We start from the raw sequence: 27,307 nt of genomic DNA, 5'->3' as shown, positions 1-27,307 counted from the left end.
GTCTGCAACAAAGCACCAAAGCAAGAGTGATTCCGCAAAAATCCTATAGATAGGAGATTACTAGCAGGAAAAAAGGCAGGAAAACCTGCTTCAGTCTGCCAAAATGAAGGTTTAAAATTCACAATGAATGAGTGCTCAGCTTCTGAGATATATAGCCAGAAGGCGGAAATACTGTTGTAAGATTTGCCCTTAATAAATGCATATCTAGAAAGAGTCAGGTAATTAAAAGTACTCCAATCCGTGTAAAAGCTGAGATAGCATATCTTCCCTTTATTGTTCATTGTAAATTGACACAAGTGGCACCATTGGTACATTGGCATATTGGCAACAGATCTGTATATTCTTGATCATATTACTGTTAAAACAGGGTAAATACATTTCTACTGTGTAAACATTTAGGAGATTACTATAGAACGTACACCATACTTAACTTTTCATGCCCACTGGTGATCACACACGGGACAGCACACCTGGTGCTGTTAGAACATGCTCAGTCAGACTTTCACAGTGGGCATCTAATTAGTTTATGATGTCATGAATTGTTTCATTATTAGTTCCTTTTCCTTTAAATACTTCCCTTGCCCTTCACTCACGGCTCTGTCATTAATAATAATAATAATTTGATTATGCGACGGCAGCCATAGTGCGCCAGAATGCTCACCACACTTCATCTGTCCGTGGGGAGGAGAACAGAGTGATGAATCCAATTCATAGATTGGGGATTATTAGGAGGCCATGAGGCCTCTTCCAGCAGTAACCTTCCATCTGGTCTGCCATCCAGGTACTGACAAGGCTCACACCTGCTTAGCTTCAATGGGTTGCCAGATGCAAGTTGCAGGGTGATATGGCTGCTGGCTCCTATAGATCCTAACTCCAACCTGAACACATTAGCTGAGCGACTGTGCGTTTGCTAATGATGCTGTTGCATCATTACAAAACTAACCTGTCTTGTCTGGGACTCTGTAGTCATTATATCTTTTCCAAATGATTCATTACCCTTGACATTATCTAATCTCCTACATGTTTACCCTACCCTTGACACCTTTGCTCCTTTAAAAACTCAAACCATCTCTTTCTCTCGCCCTGCCTCCTGGTACAACGACCATCTGCGATCTATGAAGGCAGCATCTCACAACCTTGAGCGTAGGTGGCATCTTTCTGGCCTAAATGTACTGTACATTATCAGGCTTGGAGAGATTACTTGTCTGACTATAAGGTTACTAAAGAATCTAGCTACTTCTCTCACATCATTGAAAATTACCATAACAACCCCAGACTTCTCTTCTCCACCATCAACAGCTTGCTAAAACCAAACTGCCCCACCACATTACCTGCCTCATCGCAACTTTGCAACACATTCTTAGATTTCTTTAGCTCCAAGATTTAGCATCACATTCTCTCCACTTCACATATCATTTCCATATCTCCTCCCTCCTAATCTAACTTTTCTGGTTCCCTCAGTTTCTCTCTTCTTGACTCAGCATCCCTCAATAAACTAGTTACACAAATGAAACCCACCACATCTATTTTAGATCCCATTCTCACCACTTTATTTCAGTCCTGTTTCTCTTCTTTCTGTCCAATTGTCCTCAATTTATAAATGAATCCTTGAGCACTGGCATTGTACCAACAGTCCTCAAAACAGCTGCCATTACCCATGTGCCAAAGAAGCTTAACATGGCTCTCGACAATCTTAACAATTTTTCCCCATCTCCAACTTACTCTTTCTTGCAAAAATTCTAGAACATGCTGTCACATTTCAGTTACATAACCACCTCATGACAAATAACCTTTTTAAACCCCTCCAATCTGGCTTCCGCCAACTTCACAGCACAGAAACTGCCCTGGTCAAAGTCACTAACGATCTTCTAATAGTTTCTGATTCTGGTTCTCTTTCTATATTCATTCTTCTTGATCTCGGTGCTGCTTTTGACACTGTTGACCATGACATCCTACTTTCTTGTCTTGAGACTGTGTTTGGAGTTTCTGACACTGTTCTCATATGGTTCAAGTCTTACCTCACTGATCGCTGTCACTTTGTCTCTCTTAATAGGCATAGGTCTGAAATTGGTCTTGTTACGTCTGGTGTTCCTCAGGGCTCAATACTGGGCCCTTTGCTCTTCAGCATTTACATGTTTCCACTTGGTCAGCTTTTAAGATCACATGGCTTCAGCTATCATTTCTACGCTGATGATACTTAAATTTACATCCATACCAAACCTGACACTGATGTGGCTGTCTCTATTCTATCTAATTGCATCTCTGACATAAAAACTTGGATGACTCAAAATTTCCTTCTTCTTAACTGTGACAAGACTGAAGTCATGCTTATTGGCACCCCCATCAACTTCATAAAGCCAATCCTGTAACCCTATCTGTAGATGGTTCTGTACTTGAGCAAATGTCTAAATTGAAAAACCTTGGAGTGATATTCGATTCTGGATTAACATTCAACCCACATGTGCAGCATATTGTCAAAACATCTTTTTTTCACCTCAGAAATATCGCTTGACTACACCCTATGCTATCACGAACTGTGGCTGAAAAGCTGATCAACACATTTGTGTTCTCTCTAATTGATTACTGTAATGCTCTACTCTTTGGGGTATCTAAATCTACTTTGAACAAACTGCAGTATGCAAGTGGAGTCCTTGCACTGGCTTCCTGTCAAATTCTATGTTGGAATTTGCTCACCTCATGCTCTACATGGTTTGGCACCTCAATACCTGTCTGAACTATTATCGCCCTGCTCCCCACCTCGCAACCTTTGCTCTTCAAATTCTGGTCTCCTTACTGTCCCCCAAGCTCGTCTACATTGTTTGGGTGACAGGGCCTTCTCCTGTTATGCCCCCAAGCTCTGGAACTCTCTGCCCAAAGATATCAGAGAGTCACCTTCTCTAAACTCATTCAAATCCAGACTCAAAACCTTCTTCTTTAGAAAAGCCTTTACTTAACTGTTCCACTCTTAACCTCTCTGCTTTTCTTAGTACCACCATCCTCAGTCTCCTCTGTATATTGTATTTAATGTATCTTATGTATTCTTTTTATTTATTGTTGTTGACATTCTGTAAAGCGCTTATATAGCCACCTTTAAAGGTGCTATAGAAAATAAAGTTTATTATTATTATGATGATTTGTTGTCTAACAACCTATTGTAGTGACATCAGAATCATAAGTAACTGACATTTGATCTGAAGTACTTGCATAGGATGGCTACTGCCAATGAAATCAACAGGACATATATTTCAGATATGAATAAATTTGGAATTTGGAAAAATAACCCTGCAAAAAGATTACAAATCCCTGTATCTGCACTAAATTTTACTTCTGGTTTAGACAGCATGAACAATCTGTCACAGTGAACCTTCTATCAAAATAATGAAGGATCACGAACAGTGTAATGAAAAGTTCTATCAAGAATGTGAAACTCATTTTGGTGCTTTTTATTCATGCAGATTAAGTTTCACTGGATGTTGAAGATACTGTAAATAACTTCATTATCAGGAGTACAACGTAAAAGAACACATTTTCCTTAACAGCAGTATGAAGCTTCATTAAGAACTGTTTTACCATTTCTTATAATTAATGAAGGAAACGGGGGGCAGAGAGATACTTGTTAATGTGAATACATTTTAACACAAGCACCTCCAATAATTCTGAAAAGTTGCAACCCATTGTTTACACAATACATACAAAATATTAAATTACATATTGTACACGTACAGATCACTGCTCGTAAAAGGTAAATATGTTAATACACCATAAGAAGACTATTTTAGTATTTTACACGTTTGTGGTTCATAGTTTAAGCTAAACAGTTGACGTGTGTACAGTTCACACAGCTACTTAAACCAAAACACTTTGAAGCTTTACGCAAAGGCCAGTCTTATTTTTGTCTTGTAATTTTGTTTAAGCTTTTTATGGGCTCTGCCTGACTGGGTTCCTTGGTTATTCGCATTTTGTGTGATGTTGATGGATTGGATATAATCTGAACTAAAAATCTTCTCAGTACTGTATATAATGAATGTAGCTGGATATACCCCAAAAAGAGAACATCCTCACACTGTCTCTACATATGCAGTATCCATCTAACCATCTAATCTTTTTCAGTGCATTGCTCATGTCCCCGTTCCAGCTCAGACAGCGATTACAACAGAGAAAGTGCTAGACAGAGATTATATCATTGATACACTGATGCGAGAGCTGAGGCTTACATGTGTCTTCATTATTTTGATAGAAGCTTTACTCTGATGTTTTCTTTTTTTAATTTTTCACCTGTTTCTGTTTCTCCTTCAATTAATTTTATTTTACTTTGAACCTGGCTTGCATGGGGCAATGGGGAACCCAGGTAATACCAATCCTGTCTCCGACTTCTTCTACAAGCAAAATAAAATCTGGAAGAATTGGAGTCTCATGATTTGGATCAGATGTCAGTGTTGCTTTGGGAATAACTCTCAATGGACAGGCAAAAGTAGATGGTGAAAATAAAGACAGCAGTAGTGACCTCTCTGACTGGATTTTAACTGAGTACTTAAAAATTAAGATGGTACATATTCCTCTTCTAAACTGGACATTATTTTGGGAGAATCGTGGGTAATGAGCAGGACACAAAGTTGGAAAATCTGAAGAGCAAGGAAATTGAGTTTGAAGATCACTGGGGATGAAACAATATTTGAATCATGGCCTTACTGTAGAGGTCTGAACTTGATGATACAGTTAAATTACAGTACAAAATGATCTCAAAATGGTTTCCAAATCTGAAACTTCTTTATTAAGAAGAAACATAGGATACATGGAAATTGCGTGTCTAGAGTCCATGACAGACCCTAGGTACTATCCTTGTCACTATCACATCTCCATATCAATTTTAACAGATTTGTTTTAACTAATACAATTCTTAGGTCCCTACTGGTTTCAACTACCACGCTACTACCACTTTTCAGAGAAGGCAATTCTGTGATTCTTCAGTTTTGCAAGAAGGCCATGTGCCTCCTTGCAAACACTTCACAGGAGTGGCTTCTGACTAGTCACTGTCCCATAGTGGCTAAATCTGTGTAATGCTGTGTAGTGCTGAAGCAGTTGTTGTCCTCTAGACAGGTTCTCCGACCACCTCTGTTAGGGTGGTCATTGGATTCTTGGTCACTTCTTTGACCAACGACCTACTTGTCTGATTGCACAATTTGGGAGGAAAGACTGCTCTAGGAAGAGTCTGGGTAGTTCTGTATTCTTTCCACTTCCGAATTATGGACCTAAGTGTGCTCTTGGGAACTTTCAACATCCTAAATATGATTTCTGCCCCTTCCCAAATTTATGCCTCCTCACAATTCTATCAAAGAGTTGCTCTTCATGGAAGAGGTTCTGTTCTGACAAGCACTGTCAAATGAGGCACCTGATATACAGTATAAGGGTGTATTATTCCTGAAATCATGTTATTCAATTAAATGGACCACAGTCATGTACAGTATATGGAGAGCACAGGTGGACTGTATTCAGGCATTAAAGTGATGTTATAAGGAAGCTGGAGTGCTGTAGGAAAGGAGGTGAATAATAAACTCTTTTTAGAGGCACAGTATAAAGATACTGGCACTACATTGGGAGCCTCCACATTACCTTGCATCACTGAATCCTGACTTGGCTTAACATCGTTTATATGGTTCTGCTCTCTACTACTAGAATCTGAGCCAAAGGCTTGGAGTGCTGCTGCTAGTGCAGTAAAAACGTTATTGCAAGGGGTTCCTGTTGTAACTGTTGTGTTTTGTGGGTTCTTGACTAGAAACTCTAGTGTTGCTGGAGTGAGGCTGTTCTTGCTTTTATATTTCTATAAAATTTAAAATAAATATTTGGTCACACAAAAGGAGAAAGTGTTAGATGAGGCCATGGGCATCGGAGGAACTGTGCTTTCAGGAGGAAGAAGTCAGTGTTCTCTTCAGTTCAAAGAAATGTGAACTGGGATACAACAAGTACCTGCTTAGACGTGCTATGGAAACTTACATGGTCACAAACATTGGGAGAAGTAAAGAAACAATGTTCTTTTCAAAAGTTCATAATAATCTTTATTTTATTTAGTGCCTTTAAAGGGTTCTTTGCAAAGCACTTTACAGAACGACAACAACAAAAAATATATATACACAAGATATACACAGTGAAAACACACAGTGAGAGGAGACAGTAGATCGGGGTACTGAATACAGCAGGAGCAAATGGGATATATAACAGAAGTTAAGTAAAGACCCTTCTAAAGAAGAAGGTTTTGAGTCTAGATTTGTTAGTTTAGGGAAGGTGACTCTCTGAGTTCCAGAGCTTGGGGGCGGGGCATAACAGGAGAAGGCCGTGTTACCCATAGCATGTAGACGGGCTTAGAGGACAGATAGGAGACCAGAAGTAGAAGAGTGGACGTTGCGAGGTGGTGAGTAGGAGGATAGCAGCTCAGACAGGTACTAAGGTGTCTAGCCATGCAGAGCATTATAGGTGAGCATGAGGATTTTGAAGCCAACATGAAACCTGACAGGAAAACAGTGCCAGGACTCCAGGATAGGAGTAAAGTGATCACTTGCACTATACCTGGTCAGGATTCTGGCTGCTGAATTTTGGACATACAGTACTGTACCAGTGTTTGTTCAGTGTGGGTTTAGAAACCCCAGTGAGCAGAGCATTACAGTAGTCAATATGGTAAAAGCCAAATGTGTTGATCAGCTTGTCAGCAACAGTTAGCGATAACAGGATGTATTTTGGTGATGATAAATATTAAACAAATCTTAAACAAAATATTATATACTATCATTCCTTACCTGACATTTTCCATTGACACACAAATCTGTCTCATAAGGTCCACATGGAGTGCCATCTAGGACTCTTTCTGCTACCATCACAGGTGAGTCTCGTCCCACTGGACTGCAGAACAAGACACAGGGCTTTTCTGTGGAGAAGAAAATATCAAACATATTTTAGAACAAACATATAATGCACACTGGGCAATTTAAGGAATGATAATATTAAATTTACCTCATTGATTTATTTGAAGAATACACTTCTGAGTAATTGATATCAACTGTCATTTACATTCACATAACTGAAAGTTATGAATCAGTGACTGATTAGTACAGCTGTTGTAAACAGTAAAACATTACCTTAGCCTAAAATTGAATACACAAGTAAAAGAAAGAGAAGGGTAAATCTGTTCTGCAGGCCCCAAGCACCGCATATCAGCTGTTATTAGTTCTGATTTTCACAGCTTCATTCAGCAGTAGAATACTGAAATAAAAACGCATTTTTCACAGATGTCGGCCTTATTGAGATTAAGAAAGCATTAATAAAAACAAGCAAAACAATTAAGACTACTGTAGCTCATTAAGACTAATGCTAGTGATGTACTGTATTGTTCATAAATGCTCTTAACTTGACCTAGTCAGCAAGAGTAGACACTAGTATGGCACAAAGAGAAACAACATCAGTGATTAAAAATCAAGATTTGGAACTTGCTGAATTGAATCAGATGAGTAATCTGTACAAATATGGTTCCAATCAGTTGTTTAATGTTAGCTGAGGTAAAGTATTTTGGATGGTTAAAATAAAAATTATTTAGCGATAAATTCAATCTGAACAGTGTCTTACGGTATTACAATATGGCAGGACTAAATGAAATGTATTTAAAATATTACATCTACTTTCATAATGCAGTTTTATCCCTAAAATCTATTTTGTAGCAAAAAGGTCAAAAACTCTACAAAGCAAATTTAATCACTTAAACTGTTTAGGCAGAAGTAATGGGAGATAACATTGGCTTAGATTCCACCTTTTGAATTAAAGTCAGCCAAGCAATTACTGCTGCTCTCAGTAGGTAAAGAAAGAGAGGGCGTATTGTAATTTCCACTGCCTTCACAGAAACAGCTCCACATCCTGTTATGAAAGTTAAAATAGCATACATTTGGCCAGCAGCTGTAATAATTTTACACTGTGACAATGGATTGAATGGGACACTGATTAAAGACTGCATATTCATAGTGAAGGCATTTAACTCCAGACACACCCAGACAAAATACAATTACAGTATTTTCACTATTTTGTACATCTAATGAAATACTGTATCTGTCTAAACTAACACCATATCAGCATTACTGTTTACAGAAAGACAAAACCAATGTGCCTAATTAGGTTTTGCCCCCAAAAAATATTTTCAAGAGCTCCAAATAAGAATAGTTTAACCTTGGCCCAAAAAACCAAAACAAGCTTAAATCCAAACAAATAATACCACGGCCAGGTGGTTTGTTCCAGCCTCCCACTACCCTTACTGTTAAATATATTCTTGGTTTTAAATGCACTTCAGCCTAGTTTTCACTGTTCCCTCTGGTTCGTGTTTCATTAAAAGGTTTAGTTCCTTCAGTCAGTCTGTGTAGGTCATTTCCTTAAGCTCCAAAATGTATCTGGTTGCTCTTCTCTGGACTTATTCCAGAGCAGCATTACCTTTTCTACAATGTGGTGACCAAAATTGTATATAATATTCTTACTTGGGTGTTATACAATTTTAAGATAACATCCATTGTTTTAATTATGTTTTTAACTTTACAGTACATACTAACTTTTTTTTGCCTCTAATAAGTTGGTTATACAAGACCAAAATTCTCTGTTTTCTAAATCCATATTGGCAGTTTCCAAGGATTTTATTTCCATATAGGTGATCCTCTAGTTAGGTTCTAACAATTGTAAATAACCTGCCATGTAATACAACAGTAGTTCTTATACAGGAGTTATCACAAAAATGGTATACAAAAAGGGAACTGTATGTAGATCATGCAGATCTCATCTTATAAAAACATATTACCTTTAAGGTTTAGCAAGCTGTTTTGTACAGCAGAGTTCAAGACTGTGGTTTAAAAGTTACCACCACCTGCTGTAGTAGTTCAGTGTATGGGTATTTTGCTGTGAAAGGAAAGAGGGTTTTTATTGTGCAGAAACCTGGAATATTATATACTGAATGTAGCTGCTCAAGATAGCAGAAAAATATGACCAAAAAAACAAATATTCGGTGCAATCTGCCAGAGTTTAGTTATATAAAGTTTGAGCTATGGTTATGGCTTGTAACAGCCATTCATTTTCTAACTGCTTCATCCAACAAAGGGGTGAAAGGTAGCTGGAGCCTATCCTGGTAAGCAATGGGCACAAAGCAGGATACACCCTGGATGGGACACCAGTCCATTACAGGGTACACACTCACACAGATGTGCGCACATCACACGATTTATTTTGATTTGTTTGTTGAACATTTCCTTGCATTCTCAATGAAATGAAACGTGTCATCTATGAACATTCTATAAGTTATCTGTAATTTCATGGCATTTTACGCTCTTGCTGTGCCAGCGATTTTCATATTATTCTTTAATTTTAGCACAACATTTCTTAAAATATATATCTTTCAATTAATTTTCTCCTTTCTTTGGTTTTCTGCCAGGTATAAGGGTTGGAGCATGATGATAAGCAACATCTGTGAGCATTCTGCAAGTCTGAAAAGTGGGTATGTTGCTAATTTAAATGTTTTTTAGTATAATTTTCTGTGCCATTAGTATGACAATATGATGAATGCTAACACTTTTTGAATGTGCCTGAAAGAGATCTGTGCAAATGACCTGCACATGAAACGTCAATAGACTGTTATTTGCACACGGTACAAATGAGAAGTGAATTTTAATCATTATTGTTCAAAAACATTGAACAAATGTTTTACTTTTAATCAGTCTGCAATACAAAAATAGGGAAGACAAAAAAGCAAGTTGCCATTTCTCAACCGGACATTTTGCAGGGAGACACCCTGGTGCTACAGTGGCTGGCCCTGGAACAGGAAATTGCTTTCTGTTCTAGAGGTGGGAGACGGGAAACTGGTGATGGAACTGGACACTTCCCTGGTAGGCCCAGGGCCTTGGGGACACTTAAAGATGAGCAAAGATGCATTTGTGCCAGAAGTGCTACAAACACCCGATTGTTTAACTGTATTTGAGTTCTCCAGGTTGGTTTAGTTGGCTTAGCCCTCACTGTAAAAAGTTAAAGCCATTAAACTTTGGGTATCTGCAAAGTGGTCTATTCTGCATTTTCAAATTCCTCACACTACAGTATGCTTTAGCGCCTTTGGCAGTCCCACTACAATATTCCAACACTGAATTAAAATCTTGTGGGCTACCTTTAGTCCTTTCAAATTTACCGCAGGTTTAAATGGGCCCTCTCCACTTGCAAGCTAGCACTGGAAAAGGTGAAGCCATACCTCACAAAAATTAGAACATAGATTGAAGGAGCACAGAAACAACAATCATACCAATAAAAGCGTGCGTGTATGTAGAGTGTATGAAGTTTTTAAAATGGAAGCCTGTTGAATCTCCTTCTGGGAGCAGAATTAGTCTCTAATAAATTAAAGTGCCTCACCATCATTAATGACAGCAGTCCACATCCTAGCCTTCTTTTTGCTGGCCTGCCTGTCATGTGATTGGCACTGCTGGTCCCTGAAGCTGGGAGTGCCCTTTGTGCAGGGGGGGCCCTCACAGGCTTTGTGCTCCACACTGGCCTTCGGGCAGTTCTTTCCTCCAGGCCCAGGGCTGTGAAGAGCAGGAACCCACTGATTAAAAACACATCCAATTCCCTCTCCTTGCTCACTGTGCTGCTCACCCCCAGGGAAAGTCCATCTGCTAGGACAAGCCTCAAGTACCAGATGCACCTCATAATATGATTGAGCTGGATACATCCTTTTCCCCTGCTGGCTCAAAGGCAAGTAAGACAGATAGGCAGATACCAAGCTTTGCCAGTTTTCTTGGCTCTTTCTGTAACTGTCTGTTAATCATTTCAAGCATAACCTGCCCAATTAATCTAACAGTTACAGTTACAAAAGTCAGACACTTGATAGAGGATTTTAAAATAATTATCTCATACTATTCGACTACTTTAAAAATAGTGCTCCTCTGGCATTGCCATTAAAAACAACTGATTTCAGTTAGTTCTTACACAGCCCCATGAGCCAGGAGTGCCTTCTTTCTCTGGCAAGGTAGTTACTTTCCTATTCATTCTGATCTTTCCTTGTGTTGTTCTCTTGAAAATTATATAAAGCAGCTTCAACAGCCAAGATGCAAATAAAAACAGCATGTTCTTTTCATGGATTTCCAGGTGCAGTAATACACACTGAAACAGACCCTACATTACCTTTTGCAGGGTTTCATTAAATTAAAGATAGGTTAGAGCGAAAATCATACTTGAGGTAGAGTGAATGTCTCCATGTATTGTCACTATACATAATGATATAAAATTATTTGTTCACTTTGTTTTAATGTTGATTATATGCAATCAGATAAAGTTCTGAAACTAACCTTAATAGAGTCAGTAATTAAGGGGAAGGAGAACGTTAATTCAGTTATTCTTCAGTAACCACCAGTCCTGGGGAAAGGTTATTTTAAAAAGTAATCCATTAATCCATGGCACATAAATTACTTCTGTAACAGATTACTGGTTAATTTAATTTAACATTAACAAAGAGTAGGGGGAAATTATTAAACAGTCATCTATAATGTCTACATTACAATCATCTATAATGTAATTGCTAGCATTACCTCTTAAAAGCAATGTCTCTCAACTCTTTACTGATGTAAAAATTACAATTAACTGACTCAGAACTATAATCTTGTACCTATAAAATACTATTTTTAAAAGAGAGTTCCCCAGCACTGTCTACAACTAATTAAATGCCTTAGTGTGAAGGATACTCATATACAGTACAAACTGGCTGTACTGGCATGGACTTAAAGACCTGAGTTCTCACACGACTTCACTTTTTTCAGAAACGTACGGTGGATTATCGCACTTCCTCTGCCTGAACCTGGCACCTGTCCCACATGTCCGGCTGCACATGCTCCACTGGCTCCAGGCGCTCCAGTCTCCATCTATGTGCTGAGGGATGGGGGTCTTGCTGACGCAGTCTCCAGCCCTGCACCACTGAAACAGTCCCAGGGCAACAGTGAGTGTCTCAGGAACGAATGACTGAGGCACATCAAAGACAAATCTGCACGGGAAAGCTGCAGATTCTTGGCATTTTACGGTGCCCACCAATAGAACACACAGTAGGGCTCACAATCATCAGAGCTAGTGATTCATTCCACACCTGAAAAATTACTCTTCAAGCAAACTAATCAGACATGAAAGCAGAACATCAAAGGTTGCGTGAATGTAAAACCTATTTTTTATGCAGTAGTGTTACGAAAATCACAATGATATACAATATATAGTATATAGTTTAGTACATATAGTACACAGACATTTTTCTTACCTTGTCAGGTCCACATTCAGTTCCATCTAGAGGTGGGTCTAGCTTGGTTTTGCAGGACGTATCTCCTTCCACAAGACACCACAGGCCAGCGCACATTAGGTGCTGAAGTAGAGTATCATGGAAGAGCACTCATTCTTTTATACTAAACAAAAAAACTCCATTGGTGTAACGACTGCAAAATCCTACATACATGTCTCAAAAAGAAGAGTAATATCTCTTAATCCACAAAAAGATGCAATTTACTCGGTAAAAAAACAAAACGGTGGATAACATTGTACTAGTAAATTTCCAATACATTTCTCTTTCTCCAAATTATTACAACATGTTTTACAAGACAAATTCTGTAGGATCAGGATTTCAATATGTAAAGATAACCTAAGTAAGAGATTTTCATGCTTAAAGACCACAAACCACAAAGAAACCAGAAAATGGGAAGTTTTTATGGCTTCCCTGTTTTTCATAGCTCTGAGGAGAGATGATCAAAAATGCTTCCTACCAAAACAAGCACTTGATACACAATGTATAGTGTGTGAATATACATAAATGAAAGGGCTCATTTGCTTTAAAACAAAATATTTCCACTAACTCCAACCCTGAGACATCAGTATGTAATGCACAGGTTTTGTTCTGTGATTAGTGATGTACCAACTGACCTTTAAGGCATTGGCAAATGTTTGCCTATAGGGGAGGGATACAATCTCCAGATAATGATACTTTTTACTGCCCTAACAGGAGATATTGTACTTTTACAGCTTGAAGAACTACTTTTACAGATGGCCGAGAATGTAGCATTCAATGGGACCTGCCTCCCAGATCATATATTTATCCAACATCATAAAACTGTCAACAGGGCAACCCTTTAAGCTTTACTTAATATTTTTCCAGCCACACGTCTGAAATAAAATAAACCTGACAATGATACCAACTGTTTTATTCTCATTCAAAACACAGTGTACATTGTTGAACAACATCCATAAGTGAGCAAAACAGGTTTATGTAACCATTCTATTTTTACACTGTACTGTAATTGTTGTTTTTCAGAAAAAGGTCATTTTAGGTCAAAAAAAGTTTTGACAGCTTTTTAAAGATAGAAAGAAGAGCAAAGGCTAGACTCAGTAGAAGCTATTTTGTATGGAAAAATTGACAAGCAGCTTCTGAAAATTAAAAAAAAAACATTCTTTGAAAGACAATTATTTAAGTAACTGAAACAGATTTATTGTTTTCTTTAATAAACTAATTAAGTGGTAATGATATAAACTGTAAATAATTGACTGAACTACATCAAAGAGATTACCAGCAAAGAACTATTTTCAACAGACCAATCCAAACATTGTTTGCCCAGTGAGAAACCTGGAACATTTCTACCAATGCTAGCAGCATGCCACTGTGTCACTTCCTGAATGCAAACGTAAATTACAGACTGTCAGAGACAAATTCAGTATTAGCTCCGCAGGCAACCCCACAACATATCACTTGACAGGCACAGCTCACTCCTGTCATTTCTCACTGTCGGAAACTTGTAAACTATAGAGGATTCCTTTGACATTGACCTCACACAAATCATGCTACACAATTTTTTAACATGACATAATATGTAACTTAGTAGTGGAAAAATAAGATAAATATGCAGTAATACATCACTACTCTAGAGAAACATCTGAATTTGTAGAAGAACATAAAGTTTCTTTTAAAATAAAACCTCTTTATAAATGCTATAATTCAGTTTAAATTCAGTAAAAAAAACACCAATGCCCTGATATAGGAAGATTGATGTAAACTGAATTTTATTACCATATTATACCATGTGATTCTGACATTTGTCCATTAATAATTTCCATTCGTATATGAAATTAGTAATCGCCACAAGGTAATTAACCCACAAGCACACCATCTTCACATCATTCCCACTTCAGCTACGTTTTTACATTATAGCTTGGCTTTGTATGAAATGCTTCCTGTGGGTTTAAACTGTCATCTGGTTTGAGACAATACATAGGCTCCTACCAATTACAGTACCTAAGCAGTCTATAAAAATTAACAGCAATCGTGCACCATTAGGGACTGCTGTGCTGTTTAACATGCAGCTAATATCTTGCCTTAATTGCTGATTTCAGTGTATTTTAAATTAACATAAAGTGACTTTGTTTACCTTTTATTTCTTAGTTACTGATAGTCTTGGATTTAGAAAAATTACAATATAATATCAATGCAAAGTAGATTCAATAGTTGTTTCAGAAGACTTCAAAAACTAAAAAAAAAATAATTGCGAAATTAAAATGTCAGTAAATTTAGCTGACATGCTAATAAAATGAACATTTGTCAATGATGTACCATATTATACAAACTGTTTTTCAGGTTTCCCCAGTAAAGTGTAATTTATTAGAAGTATTACAGTAAATCACTTTGTATAAACACTATATTTGTGCCTTTAAACAAAAATGCTGTACATTTTCTCATGAAGTGCTTTGGGATTGCTGAAAACCCACTATTGTCAAAAGGACAAATTCCTTGCTCTTCAGATTCCAGAAAACAGGTGTATGAGAGATAGTGGGCTGGGGGCAAGAAAGACTGAAAATCTAAGATTAGTAATGACTGTGCTTCTGCATAAACACCAAAACATCAAATACAATTAAAGTTAAAATGGTTTAAAAATAATAATAATTGCGTACACTTATATAGTGCTTTTCTGGACACTCCACTCAAAGCGCTTTACAGCCTCCAGCATCCACCTACAGCATCCATCTGGCAGCCATAGTGCGCCAGAATGCTCACCACACATCAGCGATTAGTGGGGAGGAGAGCAGAGTTATGAAACCAATTCATAGATGGGGATTATTAGGGGGCCATGATTGGTAAGGGCCAATGGGAAATTTGGCCAGGAAGCTGGGGTTGCACCCCTACTCTTTTCGAGAAACGGCCTGGGATTTTTAATTACCACAGAGAGTCAGGACCTCGGTTTTACATCTCATCCTGTTTGGATGGATGAGTATGTCCCCGTCACTATACTGGGGCATTAGGACCCACATGGACCGCAGGGTGAGCGTCCTCTGCTGGCCCCACTAACACCTCTTCCAGCAGCAACCTTAGTTTTTCCCAGGAGGTCTCCCATCCAGGTACTGACCAGGCTCACACCTGCTTAGCTTCAGTGGTTGCCAGTTGTGAGTTACAGGGTGATATGGCTGCTGGCTATGTGTCAACACCATTCCTGCGAAGCATGGGTTTAGACCCAACCACTAAATATTTACTTTCTTGTGCAGTCGGCAGAAGTCTTTAACTATAGTTCACTCAAATGTTGATCATGAACACCAGCTAGAGAACATAAAGTAATTGGCATATTGCTTGTTCCACAAAAACACACATTTCTGTTTCAAAATAGTACTTCTAAGTTTCACCTAGTGCACACAGTTGAATGGAAAAAAACATAATATGAAAACATAAAGCTTTCAATGGATGTGAAATTACATCGTGTTCCACTAAATATTTAGTTTTATGAATCCTGTCTATCTGTTCACCATACTTCAGGGAGAGTGCTGTTACAGATTCTGCCTGAATGTATTGGTGGATAGCTATATCAAACCAATTGGTTTGAAGAATTTAATGTGAAGCAATGCTGATCTTTTGGCTCATGCGTCTAGTTCTGTGTCCTGTGACTAACCTGTAAGTAGTGGCGCACAGTTTACTGAACACCACCAGGGGTAGAATGGAATTAGTGACCCAGGGCTTTCTGAGATCTTATCCACACAGTGACCCCCTGTGGCAGCCTGTGCACTCACCAACAAGGGACTCCAATCAGCACTGCACCACCAGCATGGGGCTCTGTTGCTAATGATATGCCAAAAGATGAAAGTCTTGAAGACAGGAGCACATCTGAGAGGATAGATTCCTACCTATTATTTTTCCATGTACAACAAAAACAAATTTTAAGAATAAGAGACTAAACTGAAAAAAAATATTTCAAATTTTTTCAAACTACAAGACACAATACTTTGCTTTTTTCACAAAGCAAATAGTTAAGCATATCTGCAAGTACGTTCCTGTAAATATATCATTTTAAACTCTGTGTGTCTCTTTCAGGGATACAAACTGCAAAGGCTATATTCTTCATGGCTAAAAATAACATAAATTAGCACTTGAAGATTCTGTGGTGAAAAAAGAAGCAAACACATGCTTTGCCTGACACTATGTTCTATACCAAAAAAGGCTGGATTCAAAGAGAATCAGACAAGTCACAAAGGGATACTCATCCAAAACCTTGGAAATGTTCCTGCAGTTAAATCAAGTGTATTAGAACAATATACAGTAGCATTTCGAATGCAGGGGGACAATCAGAAAAGCTTGCCACATGCCTGATGAAGCTGTCTGAATCCAGGGTATGATGCACAGAAACAAAGAAGATCCATAAAGAAGATCAAAGAAACATGAAAACAAACCTCCATATTATTGCAGAATGTCGCATTGGTGCCAAATAAAATCTGGCACTGCTCGTCCGCACTGTAGTGCATGCCTGGCAGTTTGGGTGGAAGCCTCACCACAGAACGGCTTCGAAGATCTGTCTCAAGCAGGCAGGCACTGGCCTTTGACCTGGGAGCCACAGGGATTGCACAACATTAGAAGGAATGCTGAGAACCAAATATACACAAGCATTACAAAACATGGAAAAACAAATCACAATACATTTGCTTTTCCCACAGGAAAATAAGAGGCATTAGAACATCTTCTGACCCTCTGAAGTTACAGCAACATGCACTGTTTGTTCAATGAGAAGTTTTTGTCACGTCTTCGAATCTTAGACTAAATAAAAAATCAGGTTTTGCAGTATTTACTTAAAGGAGGGGGCTATTTTACTAACTGAACACATCAAACCAAGGCAAGATACATTGCCTTGCACATGTATTCACCACCTACTGATGATGTTCCACTATGCTGAATTACTAATGATGTATAACATTTTTAAAGCAAATTGTTTCATTAGAATTTGATAGGGAAACAAATACTTTAATTGTTGAAAGTTAAATATCAGCAGAACCTGCAAAGTAAAATCAAAAACTAAATTATATTGATCTGATTGTGTGATTATTCACTCCACTGAAACAATATTTGATGGAAGCACCTTTGAAAGCAACGGAAGCAATTCCTTTTGGAAAAGACTACATTCTTTGCACACTGGGATGGTGCAATTTTTATCATCATTTTCTGTTTTTATTTTTACAGAATTTTAAGTTCTGTCAGGTTGGCTGGGGATCGCTTGGATATCAATTTTCAAGTCTTACCACAGATTTTCTATAGAATTTAAGTCTGAACTTTGACTGGACAATGGTAAAATATTCACATTGGATTTTTTAGATACTCCAGTGTAACTTTGGTCTTGTGCTTTGAGTCATTGTCCTGCTGAAAAGTGATTAGGTCTTTAGAAGACTAAAATAGGTTTCCATCTAAGATTTCCCTGTACTTTGGTCCACACATTTTTCCCTCAGTCTCGACAAGCTTCCCAGTCTTTGCTTATGAGAAACTGGTCCAAAATATAATGGTTGTAAGTTTTGCAGCATCCAGCTTGGGATGGCTACTGCCATTGAATTCTGCAGCTCTTTCAAAGACAATTACAGTATATCACATTTCCTCTTCACATACCTGTTCAGTTTGGAGGGAAAGCCTTATCTAAGCAGTGTATGATATCTTCCACATTCTGATGATTGACTCCAGTGTGGTCAAAGGGATATTCAGTGGCTTCATGCAACTTTATCCCTGAGTTATTTGTAAAGTTTGTTTGTCTTAATGGTTGAATCTTGAAAATCACTATCTGATTTAGGGACCTAGACATAGATGCATTTATTATTATCATGTGAACTACAATTATTGTACACAAATGGACTGCATTAAACTAATTGTGTGATGTGTCAAATTATTTTGGGCACCTGAACTAATTTCCTTTTTCTATACAGTAGCAAAGGGGGTGAATACTTATGAATCCAGCATATTTTATATTTATATTTTGCGTTTTTTAGAAATTTAACTTCTTTCACTCTTGAATGTGTTCAGTGTTAACATTCAAGTTCTGATAAGACATTGCTTTCACATTGAAATATGTATAATATACTGTATGTCAATTGTAATTTAACAAAATGTGACATTACGTTAAGGGTATGAATACTATTGCAAGGTCATCTATATCATATGTTTTTCCTCATCAGATTATTTAGGCATTACTTTTTTTTTTTTCGACATGAAGTTAAGAGTGAGTTGAATGAAAAGAAAAGGAAATTTTATCTTCAAAAGTTGGTATATCCAAATTGGTAGAAGCCAAATGTATTTTAAGATGATGTCATACAGTAAATTAAAAAGTATTTGAAGTGTTATGAGCAATTTTAAGTTGATGATATGCTAATGACTTTCTGTATAAAACCTTTGATTCTTAGGAGAATTCTTAAGTTTTTCACAAAGATCCCCTAGGTTTTACAGTGGACTGTTCTAACCTCCATTGTCACTTCATTTGAATCAATGAGATTCTATGCTGTAATATTTTTAGACATAATTGTCTGACATGATTCAGAATGTTTTGTAGCAAATGCCTCCGAGCTTATGGAGTTAAACATTTCTTTTAACCAAAATGTGAAACACTAATGTTTACATCTCTAATTTGTTGTACTATATTGTACTCAAATTCTCATTTGGGCAATATGTAAATGTCCATTACAGTAAAATTCTCAGAAGAATAAAAATATCATCCTGTAAATGCTGTCTGTTCACATTTGGTTTGTACCACTATAAACAGTTTTTAGGCAAAGCTCCAAATGACCATAAGGAAACAATGCTTCAAAAAGAGTCTTTGTTTCTTTTAGTTCTTTACTTCCCATGTATTCATTTGATAGTAGGCCTAAGATAATACTGAGTAGTATGGTTTCTCTGTCTTTTCTTTCATCCCACAGAAAGATGCTCTTTGAAAAATGTCCCTTTCCAATTGCAATTCATTAATCACTGGCCTCACAGTTTTCAGAGATATTTATAAGCCCAACTAAGTCTGAAAAACACTTTTTCCAAGTTCTCAAATATTACAGATATACAGCCCCTTAGGTAAACTCTTACCATTAATTTTAACTACTTAAAGAGATATATTCTCCATTCCTACAGCATTGTGTGTGCTTACTCTGTTTTTCACAATGTACAGTTTTAAAGTGCTACGATCAAGCAAAAATTCCAGTGCATTTTTGCACTATGCTGTTGTGTTGTAACTTAATATCTACTTACAGTTAATCAGTACATCGCAAAGGCACACTTGGGCCATAATGCTCATGTGGTTGTATTTTCTATAATTCCAGTGCAGTGTTCCCAAATCCCCCCCATTCCAAATTCCCTTGAAACCCATCCTGTAAAACTATTACAGAGTAGACAATCACACCTAACCTGAGAGGTGGGAGGAACCAGACCTAGCAAAACCCCTTTGAGCATTAGGGTAACAGGTACATTCCAGATAGGTACTCAAAATGGAATTAATCTGTGAGGCAGCAGTACTAGCCAGCACTCCGACATACTGCCAAGCCACTGCTCACCATCAGCACATTATAAGCTGCCATTAGTCTATAGATTTTAGGTCTGAAAATGAGAACTTCAACAAGAGAGCAGAAGATATTCTCTGACAATGTTCTTTATTAATATTATTGATAAATGTGATGAGGTCTTTAAATTACAACTAACTTTTAGAATGCTCAGAAAAAAATACTTTGTCTAGTTTACGTCAATAGTGAATAGGAAATTCAACTTACATTTTAAACACAAGGCCCTTCTGACCAAGATACTATCTCTTTGGTTTGGCAGATTTGCAGAGAAAGGAAATGACAATTAATTGTTTGCTCAGTATTTCTGAACTCACCTAAGGAATTTTTCCAGGTCGTCTCGACTGCAGGACGACCAGGAGAGATCACTGGGGTTCCTGCCCTTGATCCATTCCCCTGACATGATGTGGGAGTGCCCTGCACAGGTGGGGTGGTCATCATCGTGGCTCATGCCCATGCTGTCCAGAAACCAAGCACAGAAACAGATATGATCTCCTTTTTTCAGAGCTGCTTGACGTTTCAACACAAGCCCAAGCAGACAGAGTCTAAAAACCACAGCAAAGCCACACTGAAGTTTCCCTCCATTCAAATCTGGCTAAAACATATGCAATTGCTGCAAGATACCACATAAAAGATTTTAATTCTTAAATTATTTTGTGGATGAGATTTGCCTATTTCGATAAGTCTCCAACTCATTTACAGTAGATGAAAGCATTGCAATAGCCTTTATTGAACTTTTAGAGCTAAATGATTTCAAAGCCAAACTAATATTATTAAGTACACTGATTTAAAGAATCTGTTCAGTACTATTAAAAATAATATTTAATTGAACGTATAACAAAAGGAATGAAAATTAAAATTAAAATTACGCAAGATAGCACCTAATGCTTTTGAAACAAACAATAAAACATTAACTTGACTGAAACAGATTTCCCTTTTTGAACAGATAATGTTTGGTGTTTATGGCAAACACACTGTTAGATATAAAACAAAAGACCAAAATAACCAAGACAATTAACATGTTTACATGAGATAGTAAAGCAGGGTAAAGATTGAAATATACATTTAACTAAAGAATGTGTTTAAGGTGAATTGCAAGAAACAATTCCTTCAACAAATAGCCTGACTCATAGGGAGAGGAAACGAATGGGTTTAATTGCAAGAGTGAAAAAGAAGAGGTCTAGACAGAGTAGCAATGGCCAATACTACAAGGTCAAAACATACACTGGAGCTTGGCAGTAACCAGGCCCACCACACAAATCCCAAGACAATGTGATTGTCTGATGCAACAAGTCAGCTGCAATTTATGATCTGAAAATGCTCTTCAAGGCCAAAAATGAGACTGCCAGGAAAGAAAACAGTCTGTGCAGCATCTGTAATTGTTACTGCAAGTGTGCATAAGCTGCGCCAAAGACCACTGTCTTTCAACTGTGCTGCTTTGTATTATGAAGGCCTGAATGCAGGACAGATTATTCACTCTTCTCATTTATTCTCTGAATTGCAAGGCCTAGGACATGGAATATACATTTCAAGATTCAGCACCAAGAAAACCACTTTTTTAAAAATCAGTACAGTTTTGATCTACAACTGCAACACTAAATGATTAATTAGTAAATGCATAATTAGTGAGCCCTTGCTACTGAAAGACTGATTCTCAAGCGTCTACTTTCTGGAAAAACTAGGTTAGTTATTGATGTTGTTTGGTTCAGTCCATAAGTGAGAGATTTGACCAACTTAGCAGTTCATGTCCAATTGATGTGTGTAGGCAAAATATCATTAATAGATGTGTAGAGAGACCAAAGCACAGTGCACAGAGGCTAGTAGTTATTTGTTCTGCTCTCTGTTGTCATGTACATGATAATCTTACTGTGCTAATGAAAAAGCTATGAAATTGAATGTTGGGCAGTTTAAATTTCCCATCTGACTAATGAAGTATATGCTTTATGAAACATGCCTTGAGTCTTTCATTTAACAGTCTCTTGTATACATTATACTATAATTATTCATTTAGATATCTCGGTCATGTTCTTCAATGGGTCACTGACTTTTGATTTATTCTTCAATGCTTTGGAGAATGTTCATAGAGCCTGTTTTTCAACATGTCAACACCTTACTGGTATCATATTTTTAAAGAAGCACCATACACTAATCTGTTAATTAATGCATATTAATGTTTAAGATCAAATGAAAATCATGGGGGCATCTATAACATGGGTGACACTAAGCTGAAGTGTACAACATCAGACTATACTATCCCACCCACCCCACAATGAATATTAAACACAGCAGAAAGCTACTGAATTGTATTTTTTTTTCTGTTGATCATTTTTTCCTTAACTTACAACTTTGCAAATAATGCTATTCAATTGATTTATTGTGCATGAGTTTTCAAAAGACTTTTCTATTTATTTGGCATGATCTGTACTTTGACAAACAAGAACAGCAATTAAAATCCATATGATTAGTTTATGTTCTGCTAAGTTTTTCTTGGGAAAACATCCTATTACAAAAATGTAAGAACATGCACGAATTGAGTCATGGTATATAGTCTGTGTCTGCTTTATCCAATGGCCGTGAAAAAGGGATGCTGCTGCTATCAAAACTACTATAAATCTAATTTACTTATTATGACTTATTATAGTAATAATTTAGCTATTACTGAAAAAGGAATACTGCATGGTTTTTAATTAGTTTTCCTTTTAAATGTTGATAAATACATCCTCTAATTCACCAGTACACATCATCGTGATGTTACCTGGGGTCACTGGATGTTTCAGGTCATTCAACATCAGACCCATTTGCCCAGGAGACCCAGCAAGGGTTGATCAAGCCCCTAACTTGTGTCCAGGTGTCATTGTCACCCATGGATCACACCTCTTCTACATCATCAAACATTGCTGCATCAATATGCAAGTTGCAAAGGTTCCAGTAGAGGTTATACTGAAATGTAGAAAGGAGAAAAAACTTAAAATTTCAGCTGTGGAGCCTCTTCGGGTATGAGGGAAAAAGGTGGGGGAGGAGCTGGACTATGAAGCAATGGTTTAGGGAACAAAAGAAAGAAACTGTAGGAATGGGCACAACAGGTCAGAAAGACTGTCCAAAGATACTGAAATCTTGGAGACAAGCTCCAAAAAAGCTAAGGTGAAGGTGAAGGTCCTATAAGATCACTTTATTGGCCATATATTATTTTTTTAATTTATATTTTATCTTGCATTAGGAATTTGTCTTTTCACATACCCCAACTTGCTCTCCAAGAGACACACAGACAGGGAGAGAAGCTTGGGATCAGAGCGCAGGTCAGCCATTTATACAGCGTTAAGGGGTTAAGGACCTTGCTCAGGGGCCCAACAGAGTAGGATTTCAAATGTGGGTCTCCATTTAGATCTTATCAAGGAACAAAGGAAAGTGTCTGCATTACCTGCAACAGAACATATCACATGTACACTTTTCTTTAAAAAGTTATGCCGTTTCATTCGGGAAAAAAATAATTATGGCACATTAATCAGGAGAAGTGTAAATTTATCTACAGTTTTAGATTACTGCTTTTAAACGGGTTTAAAAACCTGTACTTAAAGTTTAATATTTCCTGTTTAAGGGTTTTACAGAGTCAGTACAATGGGGGCTTTTATATTATGTAATATTTTATAGTATGCAATCTTTTGTGGCACTGGGTCCATAATTACATTACCAGTAAAGCCAGTAAAACGTGGCTTTACTGTCTAAAGGTCTACCCAGCAGGAAGACAGCATTGCTCTGTGCCAACTCATTACACCCTGCCCATTAAATCTGACCCAGGCTTACTCAGCAGAACAGCTACATAGGAAATTTGTGATAATTCTTGTGAGTTGGCAGAGCTTCAAAGCATTTATCAAGGTTAATATTTTTCACAATTTTTCCAAATTAATTTGGTGTTTGCTTTATTCTACTTATACTGAGTGCTTTCCGTAAGAAAAAATTAATAACCATGTTTGTTTTCCTTTTTAAGACACCACGTCACCTCAATCTGTTAACAAACAAAAAGACCAACTTTAGCTGTAAACAATTCTGCACAAAATGGAATTGCAACTGATAATCAAATTAGTTTTACCTATTTTATCTAATGTTTCTCAGACTCTTCATAGAATTATAATAGCAAGAATCTAACTAGAATACACAATGAATTTTGAAAATGGAACAATCACATTAGATAACAGAAGTAAAATAAGAATTGGAATTATAAATCTCCCAACAAGTGAAATAAACAAAAACAGTAACTGGTGCATTAATGTGCTGCTAACAAACTGTGGCGACTACAGAGTATGAAGGCATAGGCAGCATGCACATTTCTGAATTATCTCCACTACACCATACTGTATATCACTTGCTACATTTTGAACTTACACCTCTCCCATACTCCTCCCATGTCTCCTGTGCTTTGTCTCAGCCAAGCAAGCTTTCCTCTCCTGTTCCTCAGTTGTGTCCCCACAAACCCTTCCGCAGGTTTATACAGCTGTGCAGGGTGTGGCAACGCCTGCTTGACCTTTGGGGTTTCCCTACAGTTCTACAGAAGCTCCAGTATGGCTCACGCAATGCTTTTTATTTATTGAAGGGGTTTGGATTTAATTGAATTATATTTATAGGATCCTAAAATGTTAAAATGTGTCCTAACCACCAGAATAGCTGGCAAAGAGATGGGGGAAAGTCTTTTTGCCACACACAGTGTCCTTAACAGCTGTCATCCAATAGCAGCAGTAAAGGGCACAAGTCCAAAACTTCACATTGATCATACATCAAAGACTCTGAATATAGATACATGTCACAAGACATTCACATTCCTGTGTTTGTACAGCCCTAATTATTCATGAGTTTTCAGTGAAACGCAAAACAAATGTTTTACTTCTGCTTTTCTAATCATCCATTCTCTTTAGATTTATGTGGAAGTGTGTATACTGTTTATTTTGCATCCATCCCCAAAATCACATCCAGCAGCTGTGAGGTTGTTGATTTTTACATATGTTTTGGGGAGATGTACTGTAGGTAAATCTTGGAAACATGTCTCTTCTTTATACTCCATTATTCTACATAGTGATATTCGCTCTTCTCACTTGCTGCTCTTGCTAGATGATGATTGTATTATAGGCCTCCCACTATAGCAGAAACACAGATCCATAGGCTCGCCTGTCTTGATTTCATTAACACCGGAGTTAATACCCCCACTATTGCTAAAGTTGCTGTAGGATTTTAACTACAAAGCAGTTTTACATCTTATCCAAAGGTCCAGAAGGAACAGAACCAACTCCTATTCCATCAACACCACTTATAGCAGCAATCTGTTTTTCCCTGAGGGTCTCCCGGTCCAATTATGACCGGGTACAGCCTTGCTTAGCTCCTGGTACCTGAACAGATCAAGGCAACAAGATGGCAACAGTTGATATGGAGCTCTCTACTGCTCAGGTCCATGGTGGTGGATGAGTGGTTGGGGTGAGGGGGTTCATAGTGGAGCCTAGTTGTGCTGCTGTTGCATGTTGCTTTTGTTGCAGTTGTGTAATTTTAGTATGGGGATCCTTTGGTGGGTTACCTAAAGAGGGATACCACTAACGGTGGTTGAAGACATACATGTGTGTTTTATTTGTCTGTATTTTTTCTGTTTTATTCAACTATAAACTAACCAAAAAACGTAATCACAAAAAACAGCAGTTGCTCAGTACAAAGGAAGTTTTTTCATGTCTCACTTACTTGTGACCAAGCTCATGGGCAATAGTGAATGCCAAGTTAAGTCCATTGTCTTCAGCCAGCACACATTTCCTCTTGGGGCTGCAGGTTCCTCCCAGATAGGCAATTCCTATTGAAGAATCAAGAAATCAACAGTGAGAGGAGGCCACTGGCACACTAACACAACTATCCCATTTTCAGGTTTTATATGAGCTTCTAGTTTGTCACAAAAACATTTGCCTCATGTTTGTAGCATCACTTAAATGCTTTGTAGCAAATTCCAAGTGGGATTTAAGATGAGTTTGCCTCTGTCACACAGGCCAGCGTTGTGGAATCACTGTAAATTGTTGACTAATAATACACATTCTCAATCAGCTCAGCCACTGAACTCTATACGTAAGTCTTTCAAAGTTGCTATTGGCCACACAGTTGCATCCCTAAGCAGTTTCTTCCTTGCCCCGGTGTTCAGCCTAGCAGGACAGCCTCATCTGGGTGCCTTCCATTCCTTCAGGATCTATTTCACCATAGTCAAAGAGTTATTAAGTGTCTCTGAAACAGTGTATCCTCCTAATGTGTAGCTTTATGCAACTTTATCCATGAGTTGTTCTGAAATCTCCTTGGCCTTGGTGGTTGAATCATTGCTTGAAATTGACTACCTGAGAGACCTCAGACCACAGAGATACTGTAGACAGCTATATATTCTAAAAAATATGAAACATTTTTTTCACACAGACACTGCCAAATTATGTGCACCTGAAATAATGTACATTGCCACAGCAAAGGGTCTGAATACTTATTCAATCTAATTATTTACTTCATTTTGTTTTATGCTTCGGATATGTGGAATGTTTTGTGTATATTACAAATCTTAAGTGTCATGAGTGGAAACCTTTAAGAAACAAACTGTGAAAACTACAGTATGTAAACATACTTTCTTTCTGAATACTGTTTTGAGTTACTTTATATGTAATGTGGCTGGCTGAGTAATGATGCAGCACTGCAGCCTCACAGCTCTTGGTCCTGGTTTGAGTTCCAGTCTGAAAAAAGCTTGTGTAGATTTTGCATGCTGTGCCAGTGTTTGCATGGTCTTTCTCTTTTTACCACCTTCCCAAAACATGCTGGCCTAGTTAATCAGTGTTTCTAAATTGTCCCTGTGTGTATGCACCTAGCTCTGTGATCTGTGATTCCAGGATAGGCTCCAGTTTGCTGCAACCTGGGTCAACAATAAGCAGCCTTCTGATATTGAGTTTACGTAATGCAAATACACATAACGGAAGGATAAACTCACTTTGCCTGTTTGTCACAATTAGTATAATGAACAATACTTGCAGAAACATTAACATGGCTGCCATGAGGGTCACGCTACTTTGCTTTTGTGGGTTTAGCACTAGTCCTGGCTGCCACATATAATAGCTTATTCTACACCTTAGAAAACAATGTGCTGCACATCAGGTTAGATGGTCCAAGAATCTGATTTAGCATTCTTAACATTTCCAGTCTTTATAGAAAAAAATATGTTTTTTCATGGGCTGTTTTGAAGCACATTCTATTATAAAGAGAAATTGGATACAACAACATCTGGTTAGTAATTATTTGGCTACTTTAGGGGAAATAGCTTGAAATTGTCACATTAAACTCCTATCTTCTCACTATTCATGTTGACTCAGGAGTGTGGCCTTTTGTGGTCCACTCCAATTTACTAGAAGGCTATCAGAAGTACCTTGAAATAATTTTAGGAATGAGGCAGTGATTCCTCTGATTTAGTAGGGTCTATAAA

General features: G+C 37.6%; 1 protein-coding gene and 1 long non-coding RNA gene across 4 annotated transcripts in view; one reads left to right on the top strand and one right to left on the bottom strand.

The window, feature by feature from the left end:
* LOC148658918 (uncharacterized) overlaps positions 1-14,555 on the top strand; it is a 115,433-nt gene extending 100,878 nt beyond the window's left edge. The window contains exons 2-3 of the long non-coding RNA XR_015940257.1: positions 9,446-9,508; positions 11,808-14,555. This is a non-coding gene — a long non-coding RNA (uncharacterized LOC148658918). The remainder of the gene's footprint in view (positions 1-9,445; positions 9,509-11,807) is intronic.
* The window catches only part of adamts17 (ADAM metallopeptidase with thrombospondin type 1 motif, 17), a 138,423-nt gene that overhangs the window by 64,190 nt on the left and 46,926 nt on the right, over positions 1-27,307 (bottom strand). For all 3 annotated transcript variants that reach the window (XM_088640730.1, XM_088640732.1, XM_088640731.1), the window contains exons 8-14: positions 25,555-25,660; positions 20,157-20,297; positions 16,723-16,873; positions 12,293-12,394; positions 11,816-11,961; positions 10,408-10,577; positions 6,789-6,916 (exon numbers count right to left, since the gene is read on the bottom strand). In XM_088640730.1, coding sequence (XP_088496856.1) covers positions 6,789-6,916; positions 10,408-10,577; positions 11,816-11,961; positions 12,293-12,394; positions 16,723-16,873; positions 20,157-20,297; positions 25,555-25,660 — 944 coding nt within the window. The remainder of the gene's footprint in view (positions 1-6,788; positions 6,917-10,407; positions 10,578-11,815; positions 11,962-12,292; positions 12,395-16,722; positions 16,874-20,156; positions 20,298-25,554; positions 25,661-27,307) is intronic.

Source organism: Lepisosteus platostomus, chromosome 7 (assembly GCF_059453375.1).
Source record: "Lepisosteus platostomus isolate fLepPlt1 chromosome 7, fLepPlt1.hap1, whole genome shotgun sequence".
In the NCBI taxonomy this organism is placed as follows: domain Eukaryota; kingdom Metazoa; phylum Chordata; class Actinopteri; order Semionotiformes; family Lepisosteidae; genus Lepisosteus; species Lepisosteus platostomus.
The sequence above is the reverse complement of the archived record's forward strand: the minus strand, read 5'-3'. Positions and strand labels throughout refer to the sequence as shown.